The sequence below is a fragment of the Falco peregrinus genome, chromosome 2, assembly GCF_023634155.1.
Source record: "Falco peregrinus isolate bFalPer1 chromosome 2, bFalPer1.pri, whole genome shotgun sequence".
NCBI lineage: Eukaryota > Metazoa > Chordata > Aves > Falconiformes > Falconidae > Falco > Falco peregrinus.
The window spans coordinates 127,164,305-127,183,361 of NC_073722.1; the positions used below are offsets into that span (position 1 = coordinate 127,164,305).

The following is a 19,057-nucleotide window of genomic DNA, read 5'->3' on the forward strand; positions in this document are numbered from 1 at the left end:
TCAAATGAATGTAAACTCCTAAACAGGGCTGGATGGCTCTGTACTGATACTATAGGTGGGAAAGGCCCACAGGTATCTGTCCATGTTAAAGTAACTCACCCTGGCCTGATGTATGGCTGACAGATCCAGTGGAAAAAAGGCAACCCTTCTTTTGGCTTTTCTCCTTCCTTCTGATTAGCCATTTCTTCCTGCAGCACAGAGTTACAGTCAGTTTTCTTGGAGTTCTCAGGAAATACTCCAAATAATACCTCAAACTCCAGGACACCACAAACTGGAATTTAAACTAACAGTTACTGACAGTTAACTATAGGCAAAAAACCTCTAAGACAGATGAACTGAAGCAGATTTCTAACTTCTAAATCAGCTTTCTCCCACGTAAAGCCATTCAGGCTTAGGAGGCTGCTACTGTAGTAAACTACCAATATCAAGGTTGGTAAGCCACAAAGTTCCCATGAAGTGATTAATAGACATCAACTGCATGACATACATGGCAAGTTCCCATCAAGCATGGACAGTATTGTTCTGGGAGATTAGAGCCCATCTTGGTACCTGGCATCGCAGTTTCAGCTCCCTGTTGACATCTACAATGCCCTCTAGAGTCTTGACTTTTGCTAATTCTTCACGCAGCTGCTGGTAAACTTGAAGCCTGAGGCAAATCCCAAACATCAAATCAGATTTATTCATTATTGCTAGACTGAGGAGATCAACTAAAAATGTCTTTATAAAAGCTTTTTATAGATGTTTCTTGCTGCACTTGCCTTTGGTAGAAGCTTATCTTCTTTCTTGTAAGTCCACAGAAAAGCACACATACCTGCTCCTCTTTTCCAAAGAAATACCTGGCACACAACCAAGGTACTTTGAGATAAGCTAACATGAATGTACAGCGCATCAGCTGCTCCTCAGTAACTGCCCATGGCCATGCTCTTACTCCACAATAAATGCAAGACAGCTTGCCTCACAATGAACAAGGAGTTCGTTAACTCATGTTTGCCATGAAGTGCATGTGTGCATATGGGCAATTACTACATAGTAGCTGACGTGCTGTGAGCTCCCACCCTAGCTTATCCTGTGGTAACTTATTAATTCCCCATGCCCTGTTTCCCAGATAAACAGTGAAGGGTAAAGGCCTCAGCCCGCATTCTCTCCAGCCAGGTCCAGAAAAGAAAACTTGTGGCATACTAATTCTGGCCAAACAAATCCTTGTCCAGAAAAGTCAGATACTTGCTTAGCAGGATGAGCCCTGAAAACATTAAGAGTTCTCTGGAGATACTCACGTGTGATGCCAGAGCTTGAAGAGATGAGCCCTAACATAAGACAATGGACAAGGGTACTTCTGCACTATCTCCAGATACTCCTCAGCCATCTCCCACACCAATGGGTTTCGGCCCTCAAACAAAGCTGGGTTATGAAGATTACCTTCTAGGGAATGAAAAGAAATACTCAAACTTTCATTTCAGGATTGAAACAGAAAACAAAATCTAGGCTCTGGAACTTATCAGCTCTGTTATGATTCTACCAGCCTGACACAGACACATAACCCATGTACTCACAAAGAGGAACACGGGGTCCACTGAACTCTAGCCTGATCTCAGGATACTATATTTCACTATACAATTCTTAATTGAGCCAAACAGCTCATATCTAACTAAAGCACATTTGTCAGAAAGGCATCCAATCTTGACACAAGACAGTAAAAAAATTAATAAATAGATAAATCGCTGCTTTTGTTGCCTAATAGTTAAATACTTGGGCAATGGGTGTCTTACCTTATGTCTGTAATCACAGTTTCTGGTTTAAGTTTACAGACACTGCTTCTCACTATGCTTTTCTCTACTAGCTTCACAAGGCTTTTGTTAACAAGTATTCTCTAAAAATAAGACTCTACAATCCCCTCCCCCCCCCCCAAAAAAATGTTTCATTGCTTTAACTGTGCGAGTGATTGGAAGCTTCTTCTGATGTCTATCCTAGCTCTTCCTGTAGGAAGTTATGCCAATTCTTTCTTGTCCCATTCCACATGAACCATGTGCAGGAATACTAATTAGCGGACACACTTACTGCTGCAAGATCTATTCGAAAAACATTCCATTGATTAATAGATGTCATGAAAATATTCCAGGACAACAGGAGTCCCATACGCCTTTGTCAAATAATTAGATTTGAGCTGTCCACTCAATGATACTACAAGTCCAACATAACAATTCTTACAAATCTTAAGTAATGCCTGGTCCTGGTAAGAGATGGCCAGTATATGAGGACAGAGAATGGCTACTCAGCTTTCAATCAAAGCTGTTGTTTCAAGTCAGTCTGACATAAGCTTTTAATAAATGTATATGGGGCTGCTAGGAGAGTAAGAAACTGTTGGTATTTTCATATATTTTAAGTAAAAGTTCATTTTCTTTACCTGCACTCATGACACCGTGCACTCCTGTCTTACGGATACATTCTTCCACATCACTGAGACACTGGATGTTTCCATTTGCAAAGACAGGAATGCTTACAGCTTTTCTATACCAGTGAACAAAACAGATGCATAAAAATGAGAGTTAAGAGTCAACCCAGAAATTCTACTCCTCTCATACAGGTCTGTTTGCTCTTCAATGCCGCTGCACACTCCACTTAAAATCTACCTTCACAGCATGTTAGCAGAAATCCACAAAGATTGGTACTGCTCACTAACCTGACAGCTTGAATGTGCTCCCAAGATGCCACACCAGCAAGTGGTCCTTTCTGTTCTTTAGTACGGCCGTGCACAGTCAACAGCTAGAGCAGAAAGTTACATTTACTTTCCATGTGTATGAACCACTGGAACAAATCCACTGACAAAAATTTCCTTTGACCCCATACACTTCATGGATGTCACTGAATTCCCACTGTTATTTCAACAGTGCAGGGACTTTGGTATCACAGGAAGATACCAGCAGCTCACCTACCATGGCATGGTTTTGGGCTTCTTTCAGCTTGCTATTCCACAGCATGACAAGATTGTGTTTTGGGAGAACATACAGATCTCTTATTGCATTGGCTCACATTTGTGACTCACTTTGGAATTTGTGATACATTGATCTGGCTTGGTCCTCAGCAGAAGGCCTGAATACTGTCTGCACTAGCTCTAACTACAGACTGTCTCTTCCAGTTTAGCTGGAGTTAAATCCTAGAAGGCTGCCTATTTCTTCACTAGTGGTGGTCATCTTTGATACTGTTTTTTTCTATAGCCCTGTGGGTTTCACACATTCACACTGCCTCTTGCAGCACTATGTTAGACTGAGATGCTCAACCACAGTGAAGGATGCTGCACCATGCACTGATTACAAGAAAGACTCTGAAATCACGTTATCTTCCATATCATACTATTAAACTGCTGCCTATGATTGCAGATACACACAATCTCTCTGCATCCCTTTTTCTGTGTCTGTAAAACAATGTAGCCTATTCACCTCCACAGTATACCAGGATCTGGTCATCAGATGCTTTACAGAGACATGTGTCCAATGCAACAGTACAGGGAGCAGCTGCCTCCTTACCTGGCAGCCAGCTTTCTCCAGCATCTGTGCATACTTCACTGTCTTGTCAATTTCTGGGAAAACGCGGATTTTGCATGTGATGGGAACAGAGAGCTTCTCGTTAGCCAGTAAAACTGGGAAAGATTGAAAAGACAGGTAAGTGGGCTGCACAATGCTATGAAAAGTGCCTGCTCTCCTCAAGATCTGATACTGGGTTTGGAAAAAGCCTGAAAAGTTAATGCTATGCAGTTCTCACAGCTTAAACAATCAGCAATGTCCTCTGCAATCCTTATTGCATAGGTTAATCAAGTAACAGTAAAAGATGAAGCACAAAATCCACATTCTAATAAGGCATAAAATAGTCAGCATTTAATAGCCCTAATATTTGCAGTGCATCAAACCTTCACTTTCAAGGACCAACCCCCCTCAAATCTTAATCATTGAAACAGGTTTACTTTCGACACAGGCTATTGTACTCTCCTACTCTGCCAACAACATTAACACTCACTTGTCCACCTTTCCTACAAAAGATGCTTTGCTTCTTTCCAAATTATCACCCAAATAACCATGACAAGTACAGTCTTGTCATGGCAAGCAGAGGCTTATCAACTGAGGTAGGCTGTGGACCCAGTTAAGTAGTAAATGTAGGTTACAGAGTCAGGGTGAAATCTAGAACATGTTAAACTCCCAGTCTTTACACAGTGCATAGAATTGGAAAACTACTAAAAAGAGAGCTAACAAAGACAGCCAACAGGAAAACACTGAGCAATAGCATGCCTGAAATTCTTTTCTCTTCCAGAGCCTGGATGTATAATGTAGGAAGTTCCTGCTGTCTTCTAATCCAAATCCTAGAAGCAATAATGATAGGTAGCTCCTATCACACTTTCAAAGGAGCAAACAAGGTGTATACAGGTGCAAGCAGAAAACAGTACTCCATCATTTTAAATGAGGCTGGGGGAGAAGGAGGAAGAGGAAGCTTTGCTCTCTTTTTAGACAACAGCCTAGTAAGACAACTCTCTTACTAGACAGCCTGGGTTCTCGCCCAACTAGATGATCTGGGCTCCCTTCTCACCTTGAGGCTGTCCCGATTTGCATCTTTCACTCCTAAGAGCACCCTAACAACCACATTATGTGCTGGGCAGGGAAGCACTGTCTACCTTTCCAGGTTCTCAGCAGTGTCTTTGTGCCAAACATAATTCAAGATTCCCTGGACCACAGGGAACGCAAACAGACTCTCTAACTTCATGGTTCAGACACTTCCTTTGAAGTGGGGTGAATGCACATTCTCAGCTCCACACCACAACCAAGCCCTTGCTTTTTAAATCAGTTCTAAATGTATATCTTAAAAAAAACCACGATACTATTCACAACTGCTACCAATAGTCTGAAAACATCCTACACAAATTTGGAGAAGGGAGGTGTAACTTGCTGTGGTGTGGACAGGAAGAGTATGCTGAGTTGTTCAGAAAAGGGCAACTGTGGCTTCAAGCAGGAACATAACTCCCGGCACCCGAGAACTTCAAAGTGAAGAAGTAAGGCACTGCAAGTTCTAGTGTTTCTAGAGCTGGAGAGCCACTAAACCATCATTAGATTAGGACTTAATTGACCCCCTTTCACCTGCAGTCTGTTGCAGGTACTGCAGCCTTTGAGCAGATCTAGCATGAGTCTGTAGTGGGATACCACCAAGTATCTTGAGGGTGCCACTGGAATACAGTAAGAAAAAAAAACAACCCAAACACAACCCTCCTCAAAGAAACATGCTGCACCTCCTTTCCCCCAAAATCCCTAAACCTCCTCTCAACGATGACTTCATCCCATTCCCTCTCAAAGTGAAACCTCTCTGAAGTGAGGCCTTTCTAAAGACTTACTCATTCTCTGAAGAAGATCCCACTCCTCTTGCAGAAATGCTCCATAGTGACCTATAATAAAAAAGCATACGACAGACTTGTACAGAAGATTCTGAATTATACAGCTTTCATAAACGTTCACATACAAAGATCCAGACAGTCATGCCTCACTGACAGAAACAGAGTTGCTCTGTCCTGCCCAAACTGGGAGAGTTGGATCATTCTGTTGCCCATGCCACCCCAGATTTACAGGATAAACAATGAATCCCCACACCCTACTTTCACTGCTACTCCCAAAGGCTGGTACATTGCCACTGACAGCTAAAAATACTTCTTCTGAAGGATATTCTAGACACAAGAACTGCCACTCAAGAGAATTTGGAATTAGTTATTAGTGTATCTAATTTTTGCTTTAGGTACTACAAAGCATTACTTGTTCGCGTAACTAAGTCTGACTTCACCAGCACTGCAGCCCCCGCTCCCCCCTCCAAGGCTTAATTTGGTCCTCCTGATGTTTTACTGTCAGCATTCACACTTGAAACATGCTATTTCTCTGTTTAGTCAGGGTTCCTATTCACACGCACCTCTCTTTGCAATCATTTGGGGGCAACCCAAATTTAGGTCTATGGCATCACAATAATCCTGAGCCAACAGTGCTGCTTGGACAAACACTTCAGGGTCATTGGCACAGAACTGAGAAAGACAAAGAAAAGTGGAATAATCAGGCAGTGTTTTCCTTCAAGTACTGACAACACATTATGACATCGTTATGACACAACTGCTTGCTACAGAAAACAGGCATAATATGCACCATTAATAAGAGCAAACATCATTTCTCAAAAAACTCCCAAAACCAACAAGCAAAAGCTAAACAAAAAAAAAAGCTAAACAACACCAGCTAAAGATCCCCAGCCTTCAAATAATAAAATGAGAAAGATGAGCATTCAAGAGGCAAAGAAATATTTGTATTTTACATGTAGTACCCAAGAATAAGAGGGAACAACTCTTAGAATCCCCTGTAGAACAAACAGCTGTAGCTTTTTAATACACAAAGGCAGTGCAGAAGAATTACCTGTGCTGTCTCTGGGTCCTCAGACAATTTAAACTTTGTATATACCAGTAAGAACCACTGCCTCTAAAATGGATTCACATTAGTGGAGTGTGAAATAGACACATTGGGCTGTTAGTCAAACACTCAGTCTTAAATATAATTAATATTATATTTAAAGGCCAGTGCAAAAATCAATTTATTAAGAAGAATTAGGTTAATATGATACTGCTTTGTTGAAGAGGACAGAGTCAGTCTATTCTTCTCATTTATGTTTTTGAACAGATTTTCTAAAATTCATATTAACAAAACCAACTCCCTCACATTTTTTAAATAATACGGACTTAAACATGCGAGCAGGTGGTGTTACTTAAACCCTAGAGCACCACATTCATAATGGCTGACACCAACTAAATCCAGAAAAAGGCATCTGCTTTCTCTGAGATGACTGAAACAATAGTGAGCCTCCAACCAAGCCCCATCAGTGAGGATTTTTACATAGTAAACAAAGCCCTTGGAGCAGGCTGGACTCAGATTCTATTTCCAAGAGTCTGTGACCAAACCCCAAGCCTACCCAGAAACACTGCAGAACTCAGTAATGACTGCAGTACTGGGTCAATCCAAAGATTAATCTAGTTAGTTCTGTGCTAGTAGCCAGCAGGATGAAGGGTAACACAGCAAGCTCACAGAAACTCAGGCTCTTCAGGCAGGCTCACCCAGAACACACAGCTTACTGAAGATCTGTGTTCAAAAGACTCAATAGCTTTCTAAGACTATTTAAATTTCTGCTACCTCTATTTTTCTGTGCAAAAGAAACTACCTCCCACGGAAAAAGGAGAACACACAAAGCTGTACCGAGACAGACTATGTCTTACTGAGACAGTCTATGTCATCCTCCTCTAACAACAGTCAACATCAGATATCTAGGGCACAGCAGAAGCTGCAAAGCATCTTCAAGGCCTCTGAAAGCAGAAGTGGCGTTTCCTGCACCTAATGACCCTCACTAGAGTTCTTCTCCATTTGCTTTCTAACTCTTGTAATCTTTCAGTATCCAGTACATCCCACAGTAATGAATTCTGCAGTTTATAACTATCACTGCACTTAACACTCGTATCCCATTTGTCATCTTCAAGCCAATCGTATTCACAGACTTCTCTCATCTCTCCCCTCTGCCAGGGGAGACCATCTCTTTGAGGGTAGAGTCCTCATCCATTTCACTGCTCCACATGTGGAAACCACACCATTCCTCTGCTTGTGCCAACTGCCTTTCCCTGCATTATCCTCCAGCCCCACAGGCTCCTCTCCCTCTTTGGGACGAGTGGAGGGAAGTACCTGAACCTCACACTGTACTCAAGAAGCAGAAGCAACGCAAGTTTTAAAAGTGTGTCTTACCTTCCTTCTTCTATAGCTAAGTACTGAGCCCATGGTTCTAGAAAACTACTCAGCTGCAGTGCTCCCAGAGTAGTATCAGACCTGGAAGAATCCCTGACTCTAGAAGAGCAGCTGCCATCTATCTCAAAAGATGGGACTCAAAAAAAAGTGGACTGACACTCTGTGAGAAGTCCAGTGCCCCAGGCCCCTGCGGTTAAGACACCAAATTCTCTTTGCCAGACAAGGGATAGACAGAAAAACACACTTATCCTCATGAGCCAAGCACTGCTAGCAGTACCTGGGTGCAAAAAATGAGATTTCTGCCATTGCGTATAACCACTTTAAAGTCTAGGTGAGGTCGACCAGCTTGAACTCATTTGGAAACCTCACCTGGCGCAGGTGGAAACGCTCGGGTTTGCTCACCGGGACGGGGCGGCGGCGGGCACGGCTGGCACTGCCGTCGGGCCTCTGCAGCGCCACCCGGTAGCGGGGAGCTCCCCCCGGCCGCCGCTGCCCCGCCGGGGCTGACCGGGCCGGGCCGGGGCCGCTCCCCGGGGGTCCCAGCGCTCACCTGCACGATGAGCGGCCGGTCCTCGGGACAGGCCTCGCCGTAGAGGTTCTCGCGGCGGTAGTTGGCGTCCCTGAGGAAGACCTGGGCGTGTAGCATCGGCGTGTAGCAGAGCTGGGCACCGTGCCGGCGGCTCAGCAGCCTCCAGGCCAGCTCGCTCTGGTCCACCATGGGCGCCACCACGTAGTGGGCGCTCCGCAGTGTCTCCCTCCAGAAGGCCTCCCCGCGCAGCTTCGGCATCGCCCGCCCGCGCAGCGCCGCGGCATCCGACGCCCCGCGCCGCCGTCCCGGGGCTGCCAGCCGCCGCCTGAGGCCCGGAGGCGGGCGCGATGGCCAGGCCCTGGCGGGGCACCGAGCGGCCGGACGGTGCCACCGCCATCCCGCTCCGGCCGGCCCGGCGGTGCAGCTGCGCACCGTCCCCCCCCGGAAACCGCGGCGCGGCCGGCGGCGGCCGCGGGCGGGAGTGGCCGGGCAGCGGCGGGTCTGGCGTGCGGACGGGGAGGCCGCGCTCCCCCGCTTCCCCGCCGCGGCGGCGGCCTCGGACTGGGACGTTACAGGCTCCTTCCGCGGCGCCTGCGGGTGCCCGGACCCCCATCCCCCGCACCAGTCCCGGTTCAAGGCCCTGCAGACCCGCGCCGCGCCGATGCGACGGACACGGCGCGGTGCGTGGGCCGCCCCACGGGCCTCAGCCGGCAGAGGAGGCCCCAGCCGGGGCGTGCGGCCTATGCAGCATCGGCCAAACCGGCCCCGAGCTCCCCCGGCCCCGGGAGGGCTCCGGGTCGCCCACACCATCCCCTGGCCGGTGAGTGGCCCGGGAGCCAGGACCGAGGGGACTGCCGGTACAACGCAAGGCAGAGGGGTGGGAAGGGGCCGTGCTGTTCCATAAAGGCCCTGGTCGCCGCCGGGCCGCGCTCGGGGCGGGGTCCTCTGCATCGGCCGCTGCCGCTCGGGACGGCAAAAATCCTCTGTCTCGGCTGTGGTCAGAGCATCGACGTGACTTTAAAAGTCATAGGGGCTTAGGCTTTTTTTTTTAAAATGGAAAAACTTACTATGCACAAGCAGCAGGCAGGGTTGCATGTACAGTCCAGCCATTCAGCAGACCTGTGCGAGCCTGGCCCCTAGCAGCAGTCACAGCTCCAGCTCACTGTAAAAGCTGGCGTTTCCCCGCCCCAGCAATCTAGCTCCCATGGCTGTGATGACCCCTGTTGCAAGAAAGAGTACCAAGTTTCAAGCTCTTCTGATTCTCTTCAATATCCCATGCCCTCCCAGAGGACTAAACCACCAGCTGGGCCATTTGAAACAAGCAGCCTGCCCAGCCCACCGCCAACACTCCCCTTTCCAATTACACCACTGCTCCAGACTGAGTTTCTTCCGTCTTTTGACCTTGATTTGCTAGCAAGGTGTCTGATCTTAACTTATGGTAACTTAACTAACTACAAGAGAAACAAACACCTGCTTCATTTATTGCTATTCTACCTTAAATCTTTTGGGTTTTACGTGACCTCTGTCTCAGCACCAGAAAGCTTCTCTATTTCTGCTGTCTGGTAGTGCTGTTTAAAGTCACCCATTCTGTTAAACTGTGATCCTTCTTCTATTTTTTTAGCTCTTGACATATTCTTTCCCCTCAGGAAGGTAGTAGAATAAAGAAAATAATAGCTGTAATGCTGATGACCGTGTGCTATGTGCCTTATGACCTTACTCTTCCTATTAAGGCTGTATTGCAGATGTAAGATGTACTGCACACCATTTCAGAACAGCAATGTGAGTTTGTGACCCTGAATAAGTTTATAGGGCCAACAGGGGAGTGTGTTTTTCAGTTTCAGGATTAAGAGCAGCATGGTGCAGATAAGCTGTTAAGGAGCTAGCTGAGCAGAAGGATGGAAAGCAGTGATTGACAAGCGACTCCCACTTCAGTTTCACACGGAAGGGCAGATGTGAAGGACTTTGCTTCTGCCCTTGCCTTCTCACACAGGCAGCTGCAGTATTTGATTTTGCATTATGGTATTATTGTTCTACCTATGTCTATCTGATGGACTACTGAGAAACAACAACCAGTACCAGCACTAACAAGGTTTTTATTTTTGGCACACTGTATTCAGCAGCCAGTTACATAATGGGTTACAGGGCAGCAGCTCATAATTAAGACAGTTAATGGGGAAAAAAAAAACACCAAAACTATCTTCTGCTTTTCAAATAACAACCACAAGAACATTGAGAGCATATAGGCTGTAAGTAATTCTTGAGGAACTTTTATTACTAAACCAGGATCTTCAAGTTTTGCTTAGATGAGACCATGCACATTTATGTTTACACAGAGAACTCGTCCAACTTCTGCTTTGACCGCTGGAACAGCATCAGTCCTTGCTCCCTCAATATAGCCCATTCAGACTTGTTAAACAGTTTAAGCAAACAGGTACAATAGTTCTGTGCTAAAGTTTAATCAACCCTTTCTTTTTCCTTCTCGTTTTTTAATACAACCAAGGCAAGTAGGATTCTTTCAACTTTTTTTTTCATGCTCACTACAACTGCCAGTAGTTAAATTTAAACCAAACCAACCAACCAGACCACACTTGTTTTATGTAGTATTCTATGCTAGGATGTGCATGGATAGCATACAGTAGATCTAATGCAGTCCCACAGTATGCACATATGCCCAGCTCAGCTCACATAGCCACTCTCCAGTATGGGAGTCTTTGCCGCTGTGAGGCAGCTCACCCTCACACATTACCCACTTCCCTTCTTCTGTTACCACCTAACACCTAGTCATCACACCTAACAATGTAATAGCATTTATACCCATTGCCTATCTAACACTCTCAACAACCTTGAGGTAGATGCTATTAGTCCCATTTTACAGACGGGGAAACTGAGGCAGTAACATTAATGGCTTGTCCAAAACTGCAACAATGGAGCCAGAATTAGAATTTGAGTTTCCACTTCAGTCTTGTGGGTGTGTGGTTTGGTTGTATCTAAGGTACCAAAACCATGGCAACCAAGAAGCCATGCTCCAGAATAGTAAGTCTTCTTTATTATTATTTTTACAGACTCCAAATCAGATATGCCAGCAGCAGTTTTTGCTTTATACCAAGAAATGAGAGATTCCAGATGAAACACAGGATTAAGTAGTGGTGGTAGAGAATAAGACAAAAAGCCAACCAGTGACCAATTGTGTTTAATACTAGGAAAGCCAATGAGAAAAAAAAAAAAAAAAAGAGACACTCTTCAGACCAAAAAGTATTAAAAAAAACCCAAAACAACAAGACTTATTTTGGAAATGCTTTAAGCTGACATTATGTTGGTTTTATTTCAGATTTCACAAAAGAAATACTTTATAAGGCTAAAACCAGTTAACCCAGCCACTATCAACAGAGGGTAGTATAAGCAAAAGACACTAGGTCAGAACCTGCAGTGAAGAACCACCCATTCCTGTCACTGGAATGCTCCTGTAATACCAGGATACTTCACTGGGGGATAAAGATGGAGAGAACTGGGGTTTTACAGCAGTTCTGAGAGGCACAATAGCTCCTCCTAGTCGGTGCTTTGAGCTACCCAGGTCTCCTCTGTATCATAAGTGTAGCAAGGATTTACTGATTTTGGAAAGGACAGATCCAGCATAGCAAAGGCAAGAAATTTTTAATTGAATTTTATGCAAGTTTCCCTTAAAAAGGTACTGTATCTTAAAATCATACCATCAAACTGATTACTTGGCTAACTTACGTGGGCTCTCCAGTCTCATTACTGAGAGAAATGGAGGAAGGAAGAATGGAGAAAGAAAACAAATACACAAGGCTTAAGCAAGCCTGTGCTAATCAAAATATACAGGGGCTTTGGGCAGATGCTTATAGGTTTGCCTGAGCTTTGGTTATGGGAGAGCAAGGGTAGGAGGATTTGTTCAGTTATCCTTCAGGAATTCTATTCCTGCCCCCATTCCAAATGTCTGGTTGGGTGTTGAGACTGGAGGTGGGAGAGAATAAGTAAAGCAGTAGTCTTAATACTTTACTGAGGTTCTGATACAGCAGAGCACAGAACCTTGCACAAATATAAACAAAGTACTCGCCCAGGGACAGCTTTGCTTGTTTCTATCACACCCAAGTTAAGCCTGTCCAATACAGTCGTATCTGCCAAACCATCCACACTTCCCCTCCACCCCCTTTCTCCTCAAAAGAGTGGGTGATGGCAACAACCCTCCCTTCTGCCTTTTCCTTTCTGAACAGGGCAGGGAACTGGGAGCAACAGAAAGAAAAAAAACCAACCCAAACCAAAAGAAACCAGACTGTTCCAAAGATGCACTTTGGTTTAACAAATGTGCAACTTCCCCTTGTAGAATAAACCTTCCCCTCAAAAAGGGATGATTCTTTTCTCCTATAACCCACGATAAATTAAAACCAAGTAAGAAGTCTCTGGTTTGACACAATAAATACTTAGAATATATCAAATTAAAAAATATAGTTACAAAAGCCTCAATGGAATTCTCTTTCTGACCTAACTACAGACAGATTCTTCACAGACAAAAGGTATCTCCGAAATCAGCTGCAGTTCCTCTCTCCGCTCACTGGGCTTGGTCAACAAGTGCTATCACATACCCTTTGGAATACTGTTAAGACAAAACAATATTGAGCACGAGAAATCTACTCCTAAGTATTTCATACTGCCAAGGGTGTAGGAAGCAACTATCAGTGGGCTCACAGCAGTGCAGTGAGAGTCACAGCACTAGCATAACATGGACAGGGATACGAGGGGAAAACAAGGCATGGGAAGGGAAGGAGGAGAAAGAATCCATACAAGGTGGAAAAGGAAGAGATGAGCAAGGAAGAGAGAGAAAAGACCAATGAAGTTCAGCTAGACTTCCCAGTTCTGGCAGCAGAGCAGATGAGATGTTGAACAACAGGAAGAGTTCCTTGGGGTCTGTCATAACAAGGAATGTTGTTGGCATTTTCTTCACCATTGACAGTAATCAGAAGTTAACCCTCTCTGACACTGACACGTGGCTCTGCCAGTGAGCTGTGGATGATCCCAATAATTGATTCAACGCCATCTCCCTCCAATAAGGTGCGGTGATCGCCTTCAACAATATGGACAGATACTTTCCCATCACATACCTGCATAAATACAAGTAAGAAATAAAAATTACATTCACAATTTACAACCAGCTGGTCATCTAGCTGTTTTGGATTTGTCAGTCTTAAGTTACTTATAGTTTACACCACTGTCTCTATCAAATTCAGCTGATAACAGCACCAGTTTTACTCTGATACATTTTCACAGACCAGCTGCAGGGTATTATTTGGAACCAGTGTACTACTAAAGCATGATAGGTTTGACAGCCTGGCAGGAAGCCAACCAACCTGATACTAACAGAATTTACCTACAATATCAAAGAATGAACAATACAGTAGCTACTTCCAAGCCCTTCAGAAAACCAAATAATGCTCCCCTCCACCTAATCTTTTTTCCCCACCACCATGAATCTTCCTTTAAGGTCATTATGTAAATTTAATAACATACAAGTTAGCCTGGTATCAATAATGAATGTAAGTTAAAAGTCCTAAGGGACAGGAGATGCCAGAAGCAGGAAGGTAATTCTGAAAATCACTTCCCTTTCCCTAGTATCTGTATCATAATGCAAGACACTTAACCCTTTTACGTTAACAGGGGCTAACATTTTTTAGGCCAACAAGAAACCCACATACTAACTTCTAAGTGATCCACAAAAGGTAACTAAGAAAAAGCCGCCTCTATTGTCAGAGGGCTGACTCTTGCTCTTCAGAAGTCTGCCCTCATGCAGTGGACAAACTTTAGGGAGACCCCTAAAGACAGTGAAAGAAGGAGGCTAAAAGTTACTTCTGTCAAGTTACTACCTTTTGACATCTTTATTATCTAAAGTCTATCTAGAGAGCTGCAAGAATCAGCTACAGAAAATGCTTACTTATTCCAATATAGAGACTAGACCTTCTCCTGACCCTTACTGCCCTGAGAAAATGCCTGGAACCAATCAACTCATTTGCTTTCCGGGACTTTTAGTTCTTGTTAGAGCACAATAGCTATAGAATGGTAACTTCTTTTAGGTAGGTTTTGTCCCTTCTCCCTCAGTAAGGATGATTTTTTCCATGCTTTCCTTTTGCTCCCCCAGATATCAGGGGAACCTGAACAGTCACCAATGGATCTCAGACTGACCTCAGAGAGTCTGTAGTCTCCACCCAGACCTTCTTCATATTCACTCTGAGACTTTGCCCGCATCAGCGTCACGTTCCCATGATACTTGGACTCTGGTATGTACTTGTCAGCAGCCTTCAGTTTATGGTAAAAGGAAGCAGCAGCAAATCTGAGTGCTTCACGATTGATGTTTGTATATATTTGAGTTATCAGGTCTGCAGCAGCATTCACACGAGCCTCCAGATCTTTCAAGGGCAGAAGAACCTCCAGCAGCTGGAAATATTAAAATTTTTTTCCCCCATTAGTCTCAGTATCTGAGAGTCAGTCTCCGTCAAACAAAAAATGCACACACCTCTTGTGCAACAAAGAGATTTTAAAAAGGAAACATTACCTTATTGTATTCAATGCCTGTAAATTGCTGAACAAAGACACACAATGCTTCAGTCTCCAATGCAGCCTCATTTCCTTGGCTCAGCTTGGCTCTGTAGCTCTGGAAAAGAAAAGAATAAAATGTGAATGAGAGGGATATGCCTGATCTTGAATATTAGATATAAAAATTACATAACAAAGGCCTCTGAACTGGGAAAAGGGAGGGGTGGGGAAGAAAAAAAGACAGACTGAAGCTTGGGGTGGGGGAGGAAGATCCCTTGAGGGCAGATGTAAAAGCAAATCCACAGATGGCAATTGCCAAGAGCCTAGCATCCTCTAGAAAGTACAACAAAAGTGGAAAGGAAGGCTTAAGCAAGGTTTCCTAGCACCCCTACATGAGGATCTTGTCTTGCAGGCTCCAGGATCTTCCAGAAGACACATTAGTATGATCTGTCATAGAAAGAGCAACATTTGTGTCCTAGCCCTTGCCAGTTAATGAAGACCACCGCCCACCCATATGCTTCCACCCTTCAGCCATCACTAAGTAACCACTGTCTGCAACTGTCTCCCAAATCCTCTGTCAAGAAACATTTGTCAGCTTTTCTGACAATTCATGTCTAAAATAATAAGCTCCCAGAACATGAGCCCTGATGACACAGGATGGGCCCCAGACAGATGATTTTCTTTGTATCTCTTACCTGAGTGTATGCTGCCACAAAGGAATGAGACCCATCAAAGAGGAACAGACTGTTGAGTACATGGGAAGCATTTTGTTGTACTTGCAGTTGGGAGCACATCTCAAAGGCTACACAGGCACCAAAAGAGTATCCAGCAATGCGGTAAGGTCCTTCAGGCTGTATCTGTTTCATACAGTCGATGTAGTAGGCTGCTAGGCTCTGTATGCTGTCCAAGGGAGCAGCTACAACATGGAAGCAAGTTAGAAAGACCCCGGTGAAAAGGCACTAGCAGAGACAACTACATTTTCATGAACTCAGAAACAACCCTGCTGGAAACATTCAGTTTATTTTGAAGGTAAGTGTCTCAATTATAGTTAGCAACTACATTTTGGACAAGGAATGTTCCTGCTTTGCAAAGACAGGTAGAACAGCATGCCTTTTTTCTCCTGCATGCTTATCAGATGGCAGGGACTCCATGCCCTCTGACTGACAGCAACATCCAGTTGTTCAGTTTCCACATACACAAGCTCTTCAGCCTAACCCAGTACTTCTCATTACCTGCGGATCTTTGACATGACCCTGGCGCAGACTGTAGGTACTGATGCTGATCCACAGAGTTTAAGAATCTAGAAACAAAGCTCTCTCTGTCCAAGGCAACTACAACTCAGAACGTTACGTTTATGAATTCAAGATGCTAAAGAACTGGGATACCTTTTGTGCACTGGAGCCCATAGCAGGGCATATGAAGTCTAGAGGCAAGAGTGTAGAAAACTGCAATGGATCCTTCAATGGGGTGAACAAGGAAAAGAGGGCGCTCGTTGCTCTGCACATTATTGAGACGGGTGACCGTTGGCCCTTCTGGGTTCACCAACAAGTTGTTCAAATCTAGTTTTGGAGGTTCACCCAGGCCTGTCTTCATCAGTTGGGATGGCTTCATCTCTTTGAAGGAAAGCACACCAGACAGACACAATTAGATTCAGGATCAGTCATGGCCATGCAGCCCAAGTCCTAAAGGAGAACCTCAGGGCTGCTCTGGATAAGCCCACTGGCTCACTAAATCATCAGGGCACAGACACAGAGATCTCCCTATTGTCAGCTGCTCTGCAGCAACCACATGCGCTTTTAGCTTACAATAAGCATGACATTACATGGTTTATTCCTCTGACAGGGAAAAGGTCTTGAATAAAACCCTGCACACAGCTGCACAGGAGTACTCGTGCAGGCAGGTATTAGCTAGGCAAGAAAGCCACTTTCACACTTTTTCTTACATCCCGCCCCCAGAACTGATGGGCCTGTCCTAGTCACCAATGCACTGCAGTGACTTGTCTGTCACTGAAAAGCTTTTCAGCTGTAACCTTATTTCATGATCTGATAGAGGCTTATGTCACTAGAGATGAAAGCAACACATTGGGAGCTTAATTATTTGGACTCAGGTGACTGGAAGCAACCCTAATGCAGACACTATACCCTCTGCTGTCCCAGACTTGGAAGAAAGTTCATGCAGTTTGTTGATTGTAAGGAGTCTGATTTCTCTCATGGTCATAACGATGTCATAGTCTCTCTCCAGTGTCTGGCGCACCTCCACTCCCATCAAGGAATCCAAGCCCAAGTCTGCCAAGGAACTCTCCGCATTCAGACTACTCACGTCACGGACACCTGAGAAAAAAAACCAAGCACACTAACAAAAGGCCAATTTCTTTTCAGCTCCAGACACTCCAGCAGTCTTCTCAATTTTCTTCTTTCTCCTAAAACCCAAATAAACTGCAGCTACGGGGAATTACCTTTTAAGATCATCTAATGATTTCAGAATTCACCTCTTCAACACATCTGGTCATATTGAATCAAATCTTAAGAGTACAAGTTAAACGTGCACACCTTTATGACAGGGGGATACACCTAAGTCCCAGAACATCATCACTTCAGCTCTAGACCAAGTCCAAAATAATCAGCTAAAGGAATTTCACATACTGGAGGCTCTAACTGAAACTGCGGTCTTAGACCGCATGTAACTAATGTAACTAATCCTCAGCTACGAGATGAAACAGTCTATCACGTTAGAGGAAGAGGCAATTCCTCAAGTCTTCATTGCCTCTTACCCTTCAATCTTCACACTGTTCAAGTCACTCACCCTTTCCATACCTGTAAAAGCCCTCTCATAATAACACCTGCATCTACAGCTCTTCCTTCCCTCCTCCACCTTGTGCTGCCCCGGTGTTGCCACCCTTCCCACCATCAGGCTTCTTACCAGCTTATCCCTTTGTCATCTTCACACAAGCTCTCCTTCCAAACTAACCCTACAGCTGGTACAATTTTCTAGACACTTTCCTGTGACTTCTAAAAGCCACATCTGTTCTCTGAGGTCAGGTCTGCCACCAGTTACCACACACACAATTCCTTAAGTAATACTCAGGAGACTGTCTTTAATTTATCAGTAACTCTTTTTGTAGAAAACGAAGGATCAGTAGATACTTCTGTCTGCAAAGAGACAAATGAAGTGGGACATAGTAGAGTTGACACTTTCAACACAAGAACAGGGGACACAATGGTAAAAGGAAACAGATTCAAAACAAGACAGGACACAGCACCTCTTGTAACACACAGTTAAGCTATGGTTAAATTTCACATGGGATGACAAACAGAGCTGGTAAGAAAATCCACTGCTAGTTAGTCACTAAGCACACAAAAGCTACTTTTTGTGGCATGGGGACATCCTAAGGTGAACGTTTTAAAGTTGGAATAGTACTTGGAAAGTCAGCCACATATTTGCCCTGTTACGCGCTGTTCCAGATTTTTGCTCTTGGGGGCCGTTCCTGTTGATTCTCCAGCTGGAGAAAGGCACCAGCTCACTCTAACCAAAACCCAAGACACTGAAGTCTATGTGTGTGCACTTGTATGTAAACACACCAAGGCAGAAAAGCCCATACTGAAGAAACAAATCAATTATTGGAGATAGGGAGCAGTGTAAAGGGGGAAAAAAACAAACAAAAACCCAAACTACCCCCACTACCACCACCCCCCCACAGGAAATCAGGAGGAGATGCTGAACAGAGTGCCTATGGCAGCACCACTGCTTTCCAAAGGCACTGGGACAGTAGACACTGCCTAGCAGTGCTTGTCAGAGAGCACTTACCCAGGATGTGAGCAACAGCTTCTACAAGATCCCGTTGATTGCCTCCTTCAGTTTTCACAGAGACCTTCTCTGCTAGGACAAAACTGGACATGACAGGATGAGGTTGATTCAGGAAGGTATCAAGCACCTCCAGGCATGAGCTGATTTGCTGGGGAATGGTTCCCCCCACGACAATCTCTTTGTTGCCCATTGTCTTCAGAAGGATGCCCACATCACCAATGGCTCCCCACTGGATTGCCAGGCCTGGAGCAGAAATCAGAAGAAAGAACATACAAGGCAACTAACTAAAGCACATGGCAGCAACAGAAGAGTTAAACAGCGAAGTGAAGGCCTGTATTTCCTTTGTACTGCTAAATGGTCAGCGTTCACTCACACATTAATGACTCAGGGTAAC

The 19,057-nt window shown here is 44.7% G+C and overlaps 2 protein-coding genes across 5 annotated transcripts in view; both read right to left on the reverse strand.

Annotated features, from left to right (window-relative positions):
• The window catches only part of DUS1L (dihydrouridine synthase 1 like), a 28,891-nt gene extending 20,116 nt beyond the window's left edge, over nt 1-8,775 (reverse strand). For 2 of the 4 annotated variants that reach the window (XR_008745528.1, XR_008745527.1), the window contains exons 1-9: nt 8,338-8,775; nt 5,932-6,040; nt 5,369-5,419; nt 3,522-3,634; nt 2,678-2,760; nt 2,402-2,505; nt 1,275-1,419; nt 550-646; nt 100-188 (exon numbers count right to left, since the gene is read on the reverse strand). Coding sequence is in view for 1 of the 4 variants with exons in the window: in XM_055794059.1 (XP_055650034.1) it covers nt 100-188; nt 550-646; nt 1,275-1,419; nt 2,402-2,505; nt 2,678-2,760; nt 3,522-3,634; nt 5,369-5,419; nt 5,932-6,040; nt 8,338-8,574 (1,028 nt within the window). In the remaining 3 variants the exon portion in view is untranslated. The remainder of the gene's footprint in view (nt 1-99; nt 189-549; nt 647-1,274; nt 1,420-2,401; nt 2,506-2,677; nt 2,761-3,521; nt 3,635-5,368; nt 5,420-5,931; nt 6,041-8,337) is intronic. The other 2 variants (XR_008745526.1, XM_055794059.1) reach the window with 2 other exon arrangements.
• Nucleotides 8,776-10,389: 1,614 nt separating this feature from the next.
• The window catches only part of FASN (fatty acid synthase), a 44,897-nt gene continuing 36,229 nt past the window's right edge, over nt 10,390-19,057 (reverse strand). Inside the window, exons 37-43 of the mRNA XM_055794362.1 lie at nt 18,664-18,906; nt 17,001-17,189; nt 16,245-16,472; nt 15,555-15,775; nt 14,879-14,977; nt 14,509-14,760; nt 10,390-13,433 (exon numbers count right to left, since the gene is read on the reverse strand). Coding sequence (XP_055650337.1) covers nt 13,296-13,433; nt 14,509-14,760; nt 14,879-14,977; nt 15,555-15,775; nt 16,245-16,472; nt 17,001-17,189; nt 18,664-18,906 — 1,370 coding nt within the window. The 3' untranslated portion in view covers nt 10,390-13,295. The remainder of the gene's footprint in view (nt 13,434-14,508; nt 14,761-14,878; nt 14,978-15,554; nt 15,776-16,244; nt 16,473-17,000; nt 17,190-18,663; nt 18,907-19,057) is intronic.